This window comes from Plectrocnemia conspersa, unplaced genomic scaffold, assembly GCF_051122295.1.
Source record: "Plectrocnemia conspersa isolate PC_06_02 unplaced genomic scaffold, ASM5112229v1 ptg000005l, whole genome shotgun sequence".
In the NCBI taxonomy this organism is placed as follows: domain Eukaryota; kingdom Metazoa; phylum Arthropoda; class Insecta; order Trichoptera; family Polycentropodidae; genus Plectrocnemia; species Plectrocnemia conspersa.
In genome coordinates this window covers 12,276,465-12,292,494 of record NW_028277169.1, presented here as the reverse complement: position 1 = coordinate 12,292,494, position 16,030 = coordinate 12,276,465, and the positions used below count along the sequence as shown (strand labels likewise).

The 16,030-nt window shown below is 27.4% G+C and overlaps 1 protein-coding gene across 1 annotated transcript in view; it reads right to left on the bottom strand.

Moving 5' to 3' along the window:
- The window catches only part of m (zona pellucida domain-containing protein miniature), a 77,455-nt gene that overhangs the window by 21,103 nt on the left and 40,322 nt on the right, over positions 1–16,030 (bottom strand). The window contains exon 3 of the mRNA XM_088185518.1: positions 266–385. Within this exon, the coding sequence (XP_088041644.1) occupies positions 266–361 (96 nt within the window). The 5' untranslated portion in view covers positions 362–385. The remainder of the gene's footprint in view (positions 1–265; positions 386–16,030) is intronic.

The following is a 16,030-nucleotide window of genomic DNA, read 5'->3' as shown; positions in this document are numbered from 1 at the left end:
ATATATAAAACAATGTGATATTTAATTATCAGGAATTATTAAAAAATATACGAGTGTATAATTTAGTATATTAGTTCAATTATAAATTAAACTGCGCTGCAATTAGTCTTTGGTTTAATTTAAAGAAAAATAGTTAAATAATGCCTCAAAAAGTTTTCTTTAAAAATATTGGGCCTAATAATTAATTTTAACGATCGTAGCAGTTTATTAGTAAAATATTTTTAATTAAGTTTTTTTATTATAATATTTAAAAGTATAAACTCACCATAAATATTAAAAATGATAAACAAGTCCCGGCCAGGTGCTTCCGGAAGAAGACGCAAGGTCCCCGATCTGCCATTTTCATCTTTGCCCGTCGCATTTCTTAGGTAAATCCAATTTGATTCTGAAAAATACAATAATTTGACGTTAAAAAGATTCATACTGCTTTTAATTTTATTATTGTTTACGGCTCCGCCATTCTGATGCCTCTATTTGTATATTTTTATACTATATAATACAAGCTGGAATTATAGCATTTTTATTTCATAGCAATTTGCATCGCACAGCAGACGGAAATTAAATTTACCTTTTATTTATTTCTATTTATATATGTATGTATGAAGAAGTAAAGGATAGGTTACAGTCGAAATATATCATTCGACTCCGTAATAATGATAGTAATGTGGTAACAATCAAGCGAAATGTAACTTAACTGTTTTTTTACGTACGGATTGTGTTATTTCACATTATTTTTATTTATACGAAAAGGTTAACGTTATCGCGGGCACGCACTATATACTTTATGATACAACGGTTTCTTTAAAACCATTAATGTATAGGTATCTCACATCGAAAGACAATTGCTTTTTATTTTTAAGGGAATTTGGGCCAATTGTCGCGATTGAGATAATGTGTTTAATTTACGGATTGTGATAAAGCTAATGATTAGATCATTTATGTATAATAATAAATCTGACTTATGTAGTGCTCTTATGAATTATGTGAAGAAATGCAATAATTCAATTTATACCGGTTATGGCGCGTATTGTATACATATAGACTTTAAAACCGTAAATAAAATCTTAAAAATGCAGTTAAATAACCGCTAACCATAAATAACAGCCGGTTTGAAAAATATCTTAGCACTCGGAAATAAATTCATTTTATCATCTTCAGGTGCGACGTTTACGATTTCTCACATTTACCACGGCTTAATAAAATCTATGAATGAGAAGTAAATTTATTGTTCAAGGTTGAACATGCTTCTTTTATTCCTAATTTGCCGCTCAAAATAAAATTAATTAAGTAAAAGAAATTACTTCGATAAAGTGAGATTTATAAGAATACTTTATTTATAACAAAAACATGACTTTGATTTAGCAATAAAATAAGATTAACTTAGCTAAACTTTATTATTGTAATATCTTAAATGTAAAACAGAGACTTAAAATCATGTAAAATTAAATTGGGACTAAAAATATTTAAAATTAAATTACAGGGAATTGTTGTTAATAATATCCATACTTCCATATTGATTTCTAATACGATGTAAACTCAGTAAAGATTGCAAAAGGTTTTTAAAATTACCCTAAATTAGTATAATTCAGTTTAAAATGTTATTAGGTATTAAAAAAAATATTATAATTTAATTAAGCTTTTCTATATAAGGTTAAATTGAAAATCAATATTCCTATACTGGACTATAAATGCTTAGTAAAGAATTTTATTAAATTAATTATTATGAAATCTCAAGTTTATACACCAAATGAATTTATTTTGTTATGGTAGTTGATAATAAAAATAATAATTTAGTGATTAGATTAACGATAAACCATTTTACTTCTAACTACCGCCATTTACAGTAATCTAATCGTGCATATAGATTTTAATCTATAGATGGTGCGTAATACAACTACCAGGAGATTATTTAAACCAAATTTAGTATGTGTTGATTATAAGTCATAAAAGAGTGCATAATAAAAATATTACTATCTATAGAATAATTGTATAGTATTTGATTATGAGTCTTATAAAATCTTACTATTTTATATGTAAGTATTTAAGCTAAGATATAAAATATTAAAATCAACTGGAGAATAAATTAAGAGATATTTTTATTATAATTGTCAAAAAACATTGCATGAACATTAAAGAAAATATTAGCAATATTATTTAAATACAAAAATATAATACAGATTTAATTAAATTAATCTATTGATGTTATCTTTATCCAACTTAGATATAATCTCAATATATATATAATATATATAAGAAATTCTTAAATATAATTTCAATATATTAGCACTCGTAAAATTTGATGACTATTATATTTAAAACATGAATTTTAATCCCATGTGGATCCTAGCTTTTTTTAAATTTTTATCGTATCTGGAAATCGTATCACAGATAAGGCTTTCCTAGATTTTTTTAATATTTTTGATACATATCCTAATGAATAATTAGAATTAAATAATATATAAAAATAGTTTTGTGGGAATTATAACCACCTGTACAGTTTGTTATAATTTAGAAAAAATTCTAACAAGAAAAAATCCGTCTCGAAAGTAAGACAGGCATTTTTCACAAAAATGAAAGAGAGATTTTGGACCACCTCAAGGCACATCCATCCCGAGACGTTAATCACCTATTAATAGCACCAAAAAACTACTCTGTGCGTGGAAAGGACGCCCGAACTAGATAATATATTCTACCCTGCGCATAATATATTTATATTTTAACCCTTTGAGCGGTATTGCTCAGATAGTTATATTTACATATATAGCTGAAGAAAAAATAAATTTAAAACATTATATTTACATCATATTTCTCTATTTTGCTCTATTTTAAATGATTTGCATAGCAAATAATATCGATAAATTAAAGGGTATGAAATAAATTAACATAACCAAAAATAATATTGAGAGCCTCTGAAATGATATTAAAAAAGTACACAAAAGTCGAATAATATATAAAAAAATTTAAAATAAATTAATAGAACAAATTAATACCAAAAAGTAATAAAATATAACATAGCAATAAATCGTTGAGAATCATTGACTTTTTTTAAAATTTAATATACATGCAATATAAAATAATAATAAATATATAACTACAAAAATAATTATGGAAAAATACGTAAGATTGACTCACTCCCAATTGTGTAAAAATTAACACACTACTCAAAGGGTTCAGGCGTAAACATATTCCGCACGTGTTTCCAAGAAGCGATGCATTTGGCATAATCTGCAATTCGCCAGTAAAATATATGACACTTGGTCACACGAGCAGAGACGCTTTGAGAGACACCGAAGAGACGCCACAGTGTAACAGCAACCACATCGACATGAGATACATTAGCGAATTGTCCAGAGAGCATCGCGAGAATTATCAAACTCACAACCGACAATAATACAACTCGACACGCCAGCGAAGACTCTCCGACTTATTATCTGACATTTCAACTACACCGACAAATAGCGGCATCTATATTTTTCTAATTGCTATAAGTTTAATAAATAAACTGTTACTATCTTTTCCAACGTCTATTTGGCTGCAAAGTTACACCCCATTAGGCCTCAAAATCCGGAACTTAATAATAAATAAAATACGTATCACTGATTTTCACAGGCTTTGATTTCAGTCTGGTGTCTACTATTTACTTAGTAGTTGTTAATTGTATTTACTTAATTGCTTGTCACGTTGCAATGAAAGATTTACAATTAATAAAGTAAAATTTATATATAGATAGATTTAAAGCTTAAAAAATATTTGTCTATATACATTTTATTACTATTTTTAAATAAAGATAATGTACAATATATTTCCAATTAATAATAAATACGCTAGTAGATAATTATGTGTTAAATATATACAGAGAGATAAATCAGATTATTTCGCTAGGTGTGTTGATCATCAATCGTCGGCGAGCAAAAATTAGTTCTTGGAGTGTGAACTAATTTTTCCCAGTGGCCGTGGGTAATCAAAACGGTAATGTGAACCGAAAGCGAAATGATCGCAAAAAGTGCATGCGGGTTCCGACACAATCGGCCCAGCTGGGACCTCTGCCAGACCTCTAAGTGGTTGTTCTCGTACCGTGAGATACACACAATTATTGTGGCCAGCTGTAGTAGACCTCGACTACAGGTGAACAGGTGGGTCACGACAGGATCGTCAACCCTAGCACGACCGACATATTTTATTTAATAAAAAAATCGTGGATTATCTCTCTTGTTTTCCTTTTATCTCTAAAGAACATCAATGCAATTTTGAATAATTAGTAAAGTAATTTTCTCGGCAAGTGCTAAAACTGTCTGATCGAACATAATTTATATGCACAGTTAAAATATTAATAGAGACATAACCTCATGTAGTATAGATTGATATATACAAGAGTTACGACTTGATATAATTAATAATTATTATTGAGCAACTCAATTAAATATTTTATGATAATATAAAGCAGTAAAACATAAGATGATAAGTACAGGTATTTTTTAATGTCAACGGTCAATACACGGTTAAGCACATAAACAAGTTTAAAAATAAGCTATTGCCATCATTTGATTAAGTAATTTAATTTCAACAATCGAAACAAACGTTTGCTTTAGTTTTAGCGGTCCTATTTTAGGGTCATTCGTGGGTTAAAAATCAACAACATTAATCAATCTAGCAACACGTGTGACAGTTGATTAAACGATTACCGGAAAGTGTATTTGTATAGGACTGTGGATAGATCCTACGGCTTATATGTATATATTTTTTGCATTTCAATATTAATTATGATCGATCGATAAAAATCGTGTACCTTATGTCCACAACAAGTGCGGTGTAAATTATTGCAAAAAGCGGCCCGCGAATTTGATGATTACAGAGCCGGCGCATTGGAGGAGAATACACAAAAAAATATGGGCAAAGCAAAAAGAATCATTAGCGCTTTGGCGAGAGAGAAATGAACGATTATGAAGAATATATACATTATATTCTTCATGATCGTATGTGGAAAAAAAATTGGCGAAAACGGACGCGTAATTATGATTGATCTTTTAAAACGGCCATCAGATTCTTGACCAGATGTTCTGTGAAATTATTAAGGCAATGCTTAACTATATTATTTTGTTGTAAAAATAATTCAAAATAACTTAAAACCAATGGATTAAGTCAAAGTAATAAAACTTAAATTAGATTCATAAATTAAGCATGACATTTTCTTTATTAGAACAGTACTTTAGCATAATTTTAGAAATTTAACTTTATAATACTGGAGATTTTCTATAAAGATGTGACTATACTTTAAAAATCATTCATGCATGTAGATATATTCAGTAAAACTATAATTATAATTAAGAAAACAATAAAAACAGCTGCATTTTTTTAATATTATTTTATTCAACTAATAAACTCAAATTTAACTTCTATAAATTAGATTTTCTAAAAAAATCCGTTTCACTAGATAATAAAATTAAGGTTTATTTGCAAGCACAGCTCAAAATTGTAAAATAAATCATTTATGTATGTAGTGTATACTAGATTGGCCTTGGAGAGGAACCAAATCAAGGTTAAGAGCGTCGTAAACATTTATTATGCGGTCGGAAAAGGATAATGCCGATCCCGACCGCGCGGTAGTTGGCCTTTAATACCGGTAATACCGGTATTGTGGCAAAAATCGACTTTCGGTATTACCGGTATTACAAAATAAAATACTGGTATCACGAAAATATTTTTTAAATCAATATTTTTGTACTATATGCGCCACGTTTTTCGGTCAATTAATTAAAATAATATTAATAATATCAATACTGACAATATCGCAATCACTAACTTTAACCTCCTTTATTAATCTTTACCGTTATATAGCTTGGTCTTAGAGTCTATTTTTTAATACTTTACATAAAAATTAAATAAAGTAAATTTAAGGCTAGTGCAATTACATTTTATTTACAGAAAAAATCCGCAAACTGTTCCTCTATAAATAATTAGCCTAATAATATAGACTAAGATAATAAATTTTAAAAACTGATTATGTTGTAGATTTAGATAATAACTTAGGTTAAGTACTTAATAATATAAATGATTAATGTATCATATACACAAATTATGAAAATTTATTAACAAATAAAGTACTTGTTAAAAAATTATTAACAGAAAAGTACATGTTAATATAATATAAGGCAAGAATATTTTAATTGATATTTTTGGCAAAAAAAAATTTAAAATACACTTGGTATGTTTTTTTAAATAAACCTTCATAATAAATATTTTTTAGTTTTATTTCATATGGAAAAAACAATATTCTATGCAAAATTAATGGGGCTAGAAAAAGTGAGACTCAAGTTGACTAAAGTAGAGAATATAATATCGCACTGTTTGGGAAGTGTCTGGCATCTTATCTACTGCTCTATCCACTTTTGACAGGTAGGCGATTTACAGTGGGTGATCAAAAGACAGTGTCAGGGAGCTAAGCATGACTAAATGACAAAAACGGCGGCTTTTCACTGCAATAGGCAAGTAGACGTGCAGCTACCTCCTGAAAAAATGCGTTAAAGCGGATACCGGGAGAGTAGGGGGCAGTAAGAGACTATAATATTACTGGATAAAAATGAGATTTTTAAAACTGATTTTGTCTCCAGCTACATAATGCATAAGTGATTGATGATCTCATAAAACTAATTGCTTAATTGTTTTTGAATAAATTACTTATACAAGATAAATATATATCATTTTTTTTAATTGTATAAAATATAACTTGTATTGAGTAAGTATTTTTTTCATATAGAACATAGTATTTTAATCACTCTACTATGTGTCGATGCTAACAATGAGAAAATAACTGCTCTTGTTCAATGTTTCTAATCCAAGTTATTATTAAAATAATTATAACTCGGAGCATATGGCTCGGAAGCCTAGTTTTGTACAAGTCGCTTCGTACCTACGAAGGTATGCATTACTCTGAAATGTTCTCACGATTATCCCTTTACCACGAATTAGCCTACTTATTTTGCATATATGTAGTGTCAGCAATTACGGCGGTTATCTTTGTCTCTTTGCTTGTGAGAAAAGGCGAGCGAATGGCAAAAAATCTACAATTTCAATTATTCTCATACTTCTTTTCCTTTCAGAATGATATGCCCCGCATATAGTTGATGCATTAAAATGCAACGATCCATTGTCGGCTAAAGAACGATGCATTCTCTGTTTAATTATAATCTCATATAAATTAGTTGTCAGCCCGCACGTAACTGACGTTAATCACGAAAACGTCGCCGAATTAGGATATGGATAATTAATAGGCTATAATAAAATATAATAATGATTCGGAGAACTCGAGAGGTTCAATATATTATATAAATGTATTCTCAGGCGTGTTGATTGGTTATTGATTCTTTTTTTATTGCTGTAATGCAAACCGCTTCAATTTTGTGAATGGCGGGCTTGACCGCAAAAATTGAAAAAATGATTTGTTTCGCAGTTCAAGACCTATTTATACGCAATAAAAACATACATAATACTTTTAGAGGTAAAAAATCAGTCAATATTATAATCGATATCAAATAGGAGCATTGTATTATATATGTGATAATATACCTTTTACATTCGAGACAATCTATATTACCATCCGCACTAACTTTAATATTAGTAGAATAATTTAAATATTCAACCAAAATATGATATTTTTTCATGCTTGAAAAATCAAATTTAGATCCCTAGAATATGAGTAAAATTTAATAGACATTTCAGATGAATATTAAAGCAATTTTATTACTACTCATTTTGTTCTAACCATCAGATTTTCAACTACCTGTAACTGTAGTAATTCATAATGTAATTTATTTACGGAAGACATAAAGTAAATAAATTTTATGTGCAGTGTAAAACGACTGCAGAAAAAAAATTGTATTTAATGTGGAAAATGATTAGATCGTTAATAGAATCATTAAACTATGTAATTAATAGACTATTTTCTTACATATATACTATTTGACTTATAAACATTATTATATTTATATTAAAAGTACCAAAAAGAAATTGTGTATCTATAAACTATTACTTTAAGTTATTCTTAATAATCTCTAGATCTGTTTAACCATTATTTTGTGGACGTTATATAAACAAACATAATTAAACTGGAAAATAAAAATTACTTATTTATTTTTGCTATGAATTTATGTCTCGCTGCTTTTATTTAATTATCTGTTTAGTGAGCATATATATTTTAAATTAAAGGTGCAACAACTACACTATTTGCGAAAAAAACCATTAAACATTCATTAAAATTCTTAATAAAATATTTTTGATGGTTTTGTAGTTTTATTGGAGCACACAGAAATGCCAATCTTTATAAGGATATTAAGTTTAGCAAAAAATACATTAAATTTACTAACACATAAAGCTTCGCTTTAGAAGTTTTAAATTCAATACAAATTTTAATTATAGATAATTTATTGACAGCAAAAATATTTTTTCTTTTACGAAAGAACACTTTCAGTCACTAACTATTTATAGGACTATTTTTTAATATCATAATAAGATTCTTTTGAAAACGTACAAAGATTGTGTCATCAGCAAATAAAATAGTGATATTGTTGCTGTGAGGTTTGGTTGAGTAATTGAAGATTCACGATGTGAATCTTCAATTACTCAAAGCTCAACATTTTTGATATGTTCTACAGTGAATTATTATATTCTGGTTTCAAGTCGTCAAGTTTATTTTTATATATTATCTTATTAAATTGGCAGTTTTAATTTAATGTCTTAATCCACTTATTATTTGTTTTGTTTAATTTTTTAACCATAAAAAGTCTTATAAGAAAAAAATATATTTTTATTTCTCAATAATTTAAAAATATAATAAGACATCTTCGTGCATGTTGTGCATATTAATTATGTTAAAAATATTCGGCTGCGTCAGATAATATTTGAAACAAATATATGCATGCTAATACAATAGTATTAAGAATGTCTTTAGATAAAAAAAAATGTAATACTAGACAATTACTGCTGTTTTCAGATAGAAAAACAAAGGTACATATCCATGAAAAAATAGATTCGCTAATTAACAAATTATTAAAAATTAATTTAAAATGATTAAGCAGAAAAAATTTGACATCATTAACAACAGAATATATAAATATCATTAACAGCTAAATTATGGTTTAGATATTTATAAAATATTATTAAAAATTAAATAAAGCAATAATACGCAATTGTATTAAATTAATTGCATAAAAATAAATTGAAAAAAATGTTAAATAAACGACTTGGGAGCAACTAAAATATTTCTGATTCTGTGAAACCCAAGAACTGTATAAAATAACTATAGAATATTTAAGTGAAAAAGCTTCGATATTACTAACTATAAAAGTGGCGTTGACATTTTTTTTGTTATAAAATAATATTTATAAATAATTGAATAAATAAAGCCTTTTTGTGATATCATAAAATAATTTACAAACTAGCCAAATAAATATTAAACATAATATTTAGAATTCAAAAATTCAATTCTTTAAAACAAAAAAAATTAGAGCGTTAACTTTATTGCTTGTTTTGAAGCAAAAATCTGTTTTTTTTTTAATTTTATTTCGATGCAGCTTTAGCCTTTTAACGTTTTATATCTAGCGATCTTTTATGTAGGATTTTAACCTACGGAGTTATGAGTATTTAAGTTTTTAAATTTGCCGCCTTTTTGCAAAATATTGACATCTTGGATTCTGCTAGCGAACATATTCAGGGTGCTTAAGAAAGTATTATTGTTTTTTAATGAGTTTTTAAATATGGAAAAATATAGCTAAAAAGCATGCGTTAATTTATAAACACCATATTTTTTTATCAATTATTTTTTTCTATATAAATCGAACCGTTAGGTGAGCCGCTTCCCAATTTATCAAATCAACTATAAGCCTACCAATTTTTACCGTATTCAAAGCAAAAACCATTACACCTTTTCGGTTTCGGCCGCTTTGTTAATTATGCGCGCTCCGGTGGTGTGACAGTGTTGTCGTTTGACACACCGGCCAACGTTCATTCATGAGAGCACAACAGAAACACGACGAGCTCAATGGAGAAACGTGCTGCGAACCACGTGGGAGGGTCACTTCAAAAGTGAACCGCTAATATGTTTGGGTAAGCCAGTGACACGGCACGGTCATTCATCATTCTCCAAAACGGAGACCCGCATCGGAACACGAGCAGAAAAGCACGTGTGAACGTATCGATCGGTCGGCCAAGTTCAATGTTAATTTGCGAGGGTCGTTTGATTAGTTTGACTATTTATTTAATAATCAGTATGTTACGTGGTCTATTCTTCGGGTTCCCACACACTGCATAATGCTATTTATGTTGTAATTGAAACGTGCAAAAACACACGGAAGTGAGTTACACGTATGTGGAAAATGTATTATGCTAATAATTTTGTTTAAAGGTAAACCATTTTAATAAATCAGGCGTATTATATTTAATTTATATAGATATAGTATCTATGGTTGCTCTTTTTCTTAAATGAAATTATTATAATATTTTGGTGAAATTTTACAGAAATAATTTGACTCGAACAATCTTGGATATGTATGTAGGTAAAAATACGGTAAATTCAGATCTAGAATAATTTTGCGAATATAATACTGTAAATGTAGATTATTTTATTGTAACTACTTTTAGTATTTGCCATAAAATTAAAACTAGAGAAACTTAACCAATATTTCTGTATTATTGTAAAGAAATATTTATATTAATTTAAAAAAAATTATACTTATTTTTTTCTAAAATACAAATTGATTGGTTTTCACTAGCAAAAGTGAATTATATTCATTAATTCTGTCTATATGACAATAAAATAGTTATATTAACTTGCGACTAGTGACTCGTCACTTATTGGTGGTCAATTTAATATGATGAATACATAATTATTTTTGCTTTCCTGGAATCATAAGTTTTTTACATTGCTATCAACCAATAAGATATATTATATTAAAAAATTAATTAAAATCTGATTTTATATTTATAAAATAGTATTTAAACCATATTTTTTGCAAATACTGATAAATAGTAATGGTTAAAAAAATTGGTTAATATTATTCTTTTTTACTATAAACTATAGATAATATAGCATATTTTAATAGCTATTCATTAGCTCATAAAATTTTAGTAATCTTTCATCTTAACGATTCTGATTATTAAAAAAAAAGTATAAACGATATAATACTGTATATATTATTTAAGTTATAATGAGTCACGTGCACACTGCTACAATTTTGTAGCAGTGTTCACGTGCACACTGCCAAAATCTAATATGTGTTCAATTCAAGTTCTGTTGTTCAAGACGACGCAAGAACCGATTTATAGATATTTTACATTATTTCATTAATGTGTGACAAAATATTGCCAAATTCTACAAATGCTAGAATTTGAGATTATAATTTTCTATCGTATTTATTAAGAACACGAATAAATAATTGTATTAATAGATTGTAAAATAGAAAGATGTCGAGAAAGTAGTATTTAGTTTTTCTACATAATTTTCCATTAAAAACACATCTAAATACACACAGTTCTATTGGGATCAATCACTAACATATATTTTTCTTATTGTATAAATAATTAAAGAAAATTTTTTAAGCAGTTTATTTACATGTCTCTGCTAATATTAAACCTTTTTAAAAATACCCAATGTAAGAACCATGTAATTCTAAATACACACTTGCCTAAATATACATTATCGAATAAATTATGTAAACTGCATATTTTTATGTAAGTGTTTTCATTATAAATTTGTTTTATCATTTGGCTTTGCATGTTTATATGTGCGTGTATTTTTTATCAATTTAAGAAGTATTGTTTAAGAATAATTTATTTGTAAATATATTAAGAGATAAATATGTACAAAGCTAATGCTGTAATTTTATGTCATTACCTTTATAATTTTTTTATAAAATATAGTCTATGGAATCATCTAAAATTAAAAAAAAATAATATACATTACTTTAGTATTTTATACATAATTATTAATTTTTGTTTTAAATTTTGATACAGGGCAATTTTAAAATATAAACTACGTATATTTACATATAATGTTATAAAATTGTATAATATAGTTAAAAAACTCTCGGTTATTTTAACATTTCAATCGCCATTATTATTTATATATATTATAAAAAATACAGATCGAATATTAAATATCCTAATCTTTTGAAACTACATTTCATGGAATAATAATAACATAAATTAAATGTTTTATAATTAGCCCACTTGAGAATTATTTGCCATAAATATTGAGAATAATAAGGGCGAGCACAACAAATGATTATTATACATATTTTAAGATAATCGTTTACAGATATTTTTTAAGTTTTTATAAAATTTTTATTTAAGGTTATTATCATGAAAAATTGAGTTTTCACTTAAAATTATAGACGCATCATCTTCCAAGTTTGTGGCACGACAATTAGAATATTTTTGAAAGGTGCTATACTTCAAAATATATTTTATGATACGTATTTTATGAAATATAATAAATATAAGAAATGAAAAATATATAAATAAATTAATTGTATTATATTATATATAAAACAATACCAAGTGAGAAAAATGGCGAATCGAGAAATATTATTTACCGATATGTTTTTGCTGAAAAATTTTTTTTTTTAATTTATACAAATATTTTTAAAAGTTTATTCTTCTCCACTGAAAGTTTTCTAGTAAAAAAAGGAACAAGAATTTTTCGATTCCATTTTAGATAATATGCGCTTTTTAAAAAAGTTATTTTAAGAATAATATATTTTATTTAATGGTACATTTTTTTTATTCTTTAAGTATTTATATACTTTATTTACTAATGCCTAAGTATTACCAAAAAAACATATCCATATTAAAACACTAAATATAATTTGAATATATAAAATCAACAATAATATATTGTATCTTATATATAATTGTTCTTTATTATAATTACACACTAAAAAATTGAGAATTATTATAAATAATGAATTTTGATGGTCTTATATAATTGTTCAATAGAAAGTGACAATCAATCAAAGATGCTTTGCTAAATAAAATAATAGAAAAGAACCTTTATTATTTTGATTATAACATATAATAATTTAAAGAGCAATAATGACAAAACATACTTTTAAAAATATAGCGTTAATCACCGTAACCAAAACTACTTATTTATTTGCCTAATACTTATACAATTTATTTATAATTTAAGACACATCCATATAGCGAGCAGTAACAATGGTTTTATTTATAAAGGGTGACTCGGAATACTCTTGCTTTATAAGAGGGTGTGTACGTTATATACAATGTACAACAATACGGTCTTTGGTGTAAATAAATATTTTTGCCATTTATTAAAGCTACACTTAAGCTTGCTAGCATCGGAATTAAATCACTCAGAAGAGAGAGACTCAGATAACTTAAAAATATCAGTCTATCATACTATTTTACTACTCGAAATCTATCCCAAGCGACTGACAAAACCCTTTTAGAATACGTTAATTGTATCTGTATATTAGTATAATGTATAATTGTGCAATAAAAGTGTATATCAAACAATTCCAACTACTCGGAATCAAAACCCGAAGTCATTCAAACGGCTCCCATTATTTTTTATTACTCAAAAATACACCAGAGAATTTCAGTCGCCTTCAAGTCTGGTACACACCTTGGCAGGTTGAGCCACCAGATGTCCACCAAAAACCCGCCTTACGGAATCCAGCGCCTCTAGAGCGCCCGCTTACATGTTACAGGTCCACAGAGATACTATTATCAGCGCCCCTAAAGCTGCGCCACCAAGACTAAGTTCCCAGAGAACACGCGAATATTCTTTTCAGAAGATGTGCTTTATTCGACAACACACACACATAGACCCCAAATATATTATATTTATTTTTTTAGGCATAATTATTGTTTTCTCATATTCGATGAACAAAAAGTAATTATATTTTTTTCTATTAAAAATAATCACGATATAAAGATTAATATAAAAAATATTAAGTATTAAAAAATCAACTAAACGTTATTAACTTTTTTTATCAAATAAAAAAAGCATTAACTTCATCACCGCCTAATTTTTACATCAGAGCGTACGCACGTCGTCGCACTCGAGCCTGCCAAGAAAAAAAACACAAATTTATCCGTAACAATTCTAGTAATGACATTATAACTCGTCGACTCTATCATGCGTGAAAATGGCCATGTTTTTTTCGTTTTCGGAACCAAATCGGTTTTGGCGTGTCGGTAGTCCGTCGCCGTCGGGTCGGACCGGTTATTTGCGCCCCGTTTTCGTACAGACCGAAAATTTGTACCGGTTCCGTCTATATAATAATTCGGGGCCGCGGGCTCGCCGAGGTGTAACCGGCTCTTAGAATGGTAATCGTGATGTAAGCATAAATCATTTTTTAATAGAAAGTGAGCATCGAAATAATGAGCTCGCATCACGAAACACTATTACATCGGATAGACTGACCGGGCCCTGCGGAAGTCGGGCGTGCGACAACCGAAAACGTTAATGTACGGTCATTAAACAGTGAGTTCCGTAGATTGGACGGAACATCTGGACATGTGCAAAAACCGAAGGCGACGGTGAGCACGTGGGAAGTCACGTTTTTCGTGCCGGTCAGGACGCGGATGGGAAACGTCGATCGATGTGCGACCCCTTGAACCGAAACTTTGCGTTCGATGGTCACGATAGAAAACTTTTAGGATTGGCCACAGGAAATAGTTTATTAATTAGTGCTAAGATGATGGATAACGACTTGTCAGAGGCTGTTTGAAACTAATTTTTAAGATCACGTGCTCAGAATTTTTCACTTAAACAAATTGTATCTTGGAAATATTTTGGTTATTTTTTTCGTTTATAAATATATAAATATATGTGATATTCTCTAATAAATTAATTAGTTCAAACAGCAATCAAAATGTTTCGCTGGTCTTTCAAGCCCGATAGAATGACATTTCAACGAAGGACGAGGTCACACAAAAATACCTCGAAAAGTTAAATGCATTACTTTGTATTTGCTATAATTCAGCCCTGTTTTTAGCGAGTAGTTATTAATACACTGACTTTTAAACATGACTAAACTGCAGGGTTAATATCAGATCAGTCATTAAATTACTTATGTAATCAATAATACCCCAAGGTATTTTTAGTGACAAAAATGTAGTTTTAAGTTATTCACAAATTTAAAAATTGATCTATATTTATAAATAAATTGTGATAGTGATTGAAATTTTAAATTAAGTAGATTTCAAAATTCTAGCCAAATTATTTTGTGATTCATTGCAATGAAAATTTATATATGAAGAGTATGTAAGTATATTATTATTGGTGCAATGAGATTTAATATGTATTCACTTGTTCATTATAAATCTAACCATCATGCTTATTAAATTTATCCAACACGTCATAATAACTCTGATACAAAATAGTTTTATTTAACATTCGAGTTTTTTAATCAAGTTTTCACAAAATTATTTTTATAAAAAAATACTTTACTTGCAGTAATTGCTTTTTAAAAATAATTTAAATTAGATAAAACTTATTTAGAAAAATTAAAATTTTGTCTAAAAGTTATTGTAACAATTGAAAAATAATTTTAAGAAGAGAAAAATTATTTAATAAACTATAATGTTATTAATTAAATAAGTTTTCTTTTCTTAAAACTATTTTTTAAACATAAATGTTTTAAACAAAGGCCGCAAGAATCAAGTGAATGTAAATATTTTATTTTTATGTTTTTTTTGATAAATCTCTAATAAATAATCGCCATCTCAAAACGTTGTGTTAAATGGCAAGTAAATAAATTATTTAAGATATGTACAATATATGTACATATTTTACAAAAGTTTTATATAAATCTGTTTATTTTTATAAAAAAAACATTATATCACATATAACATTTTTAGTGAAAATTATTTTGTGCTTTATGTTTTTTAAGAATAAAATAAACCGTTTGATTAAACCAAAAAAATATTTTAAATCTAAAATCTCACTTTTTGGGAGTTTTCTAAATTTTTATTTAATAACAAATATAGAATCTAATAATAAAGAATTTAT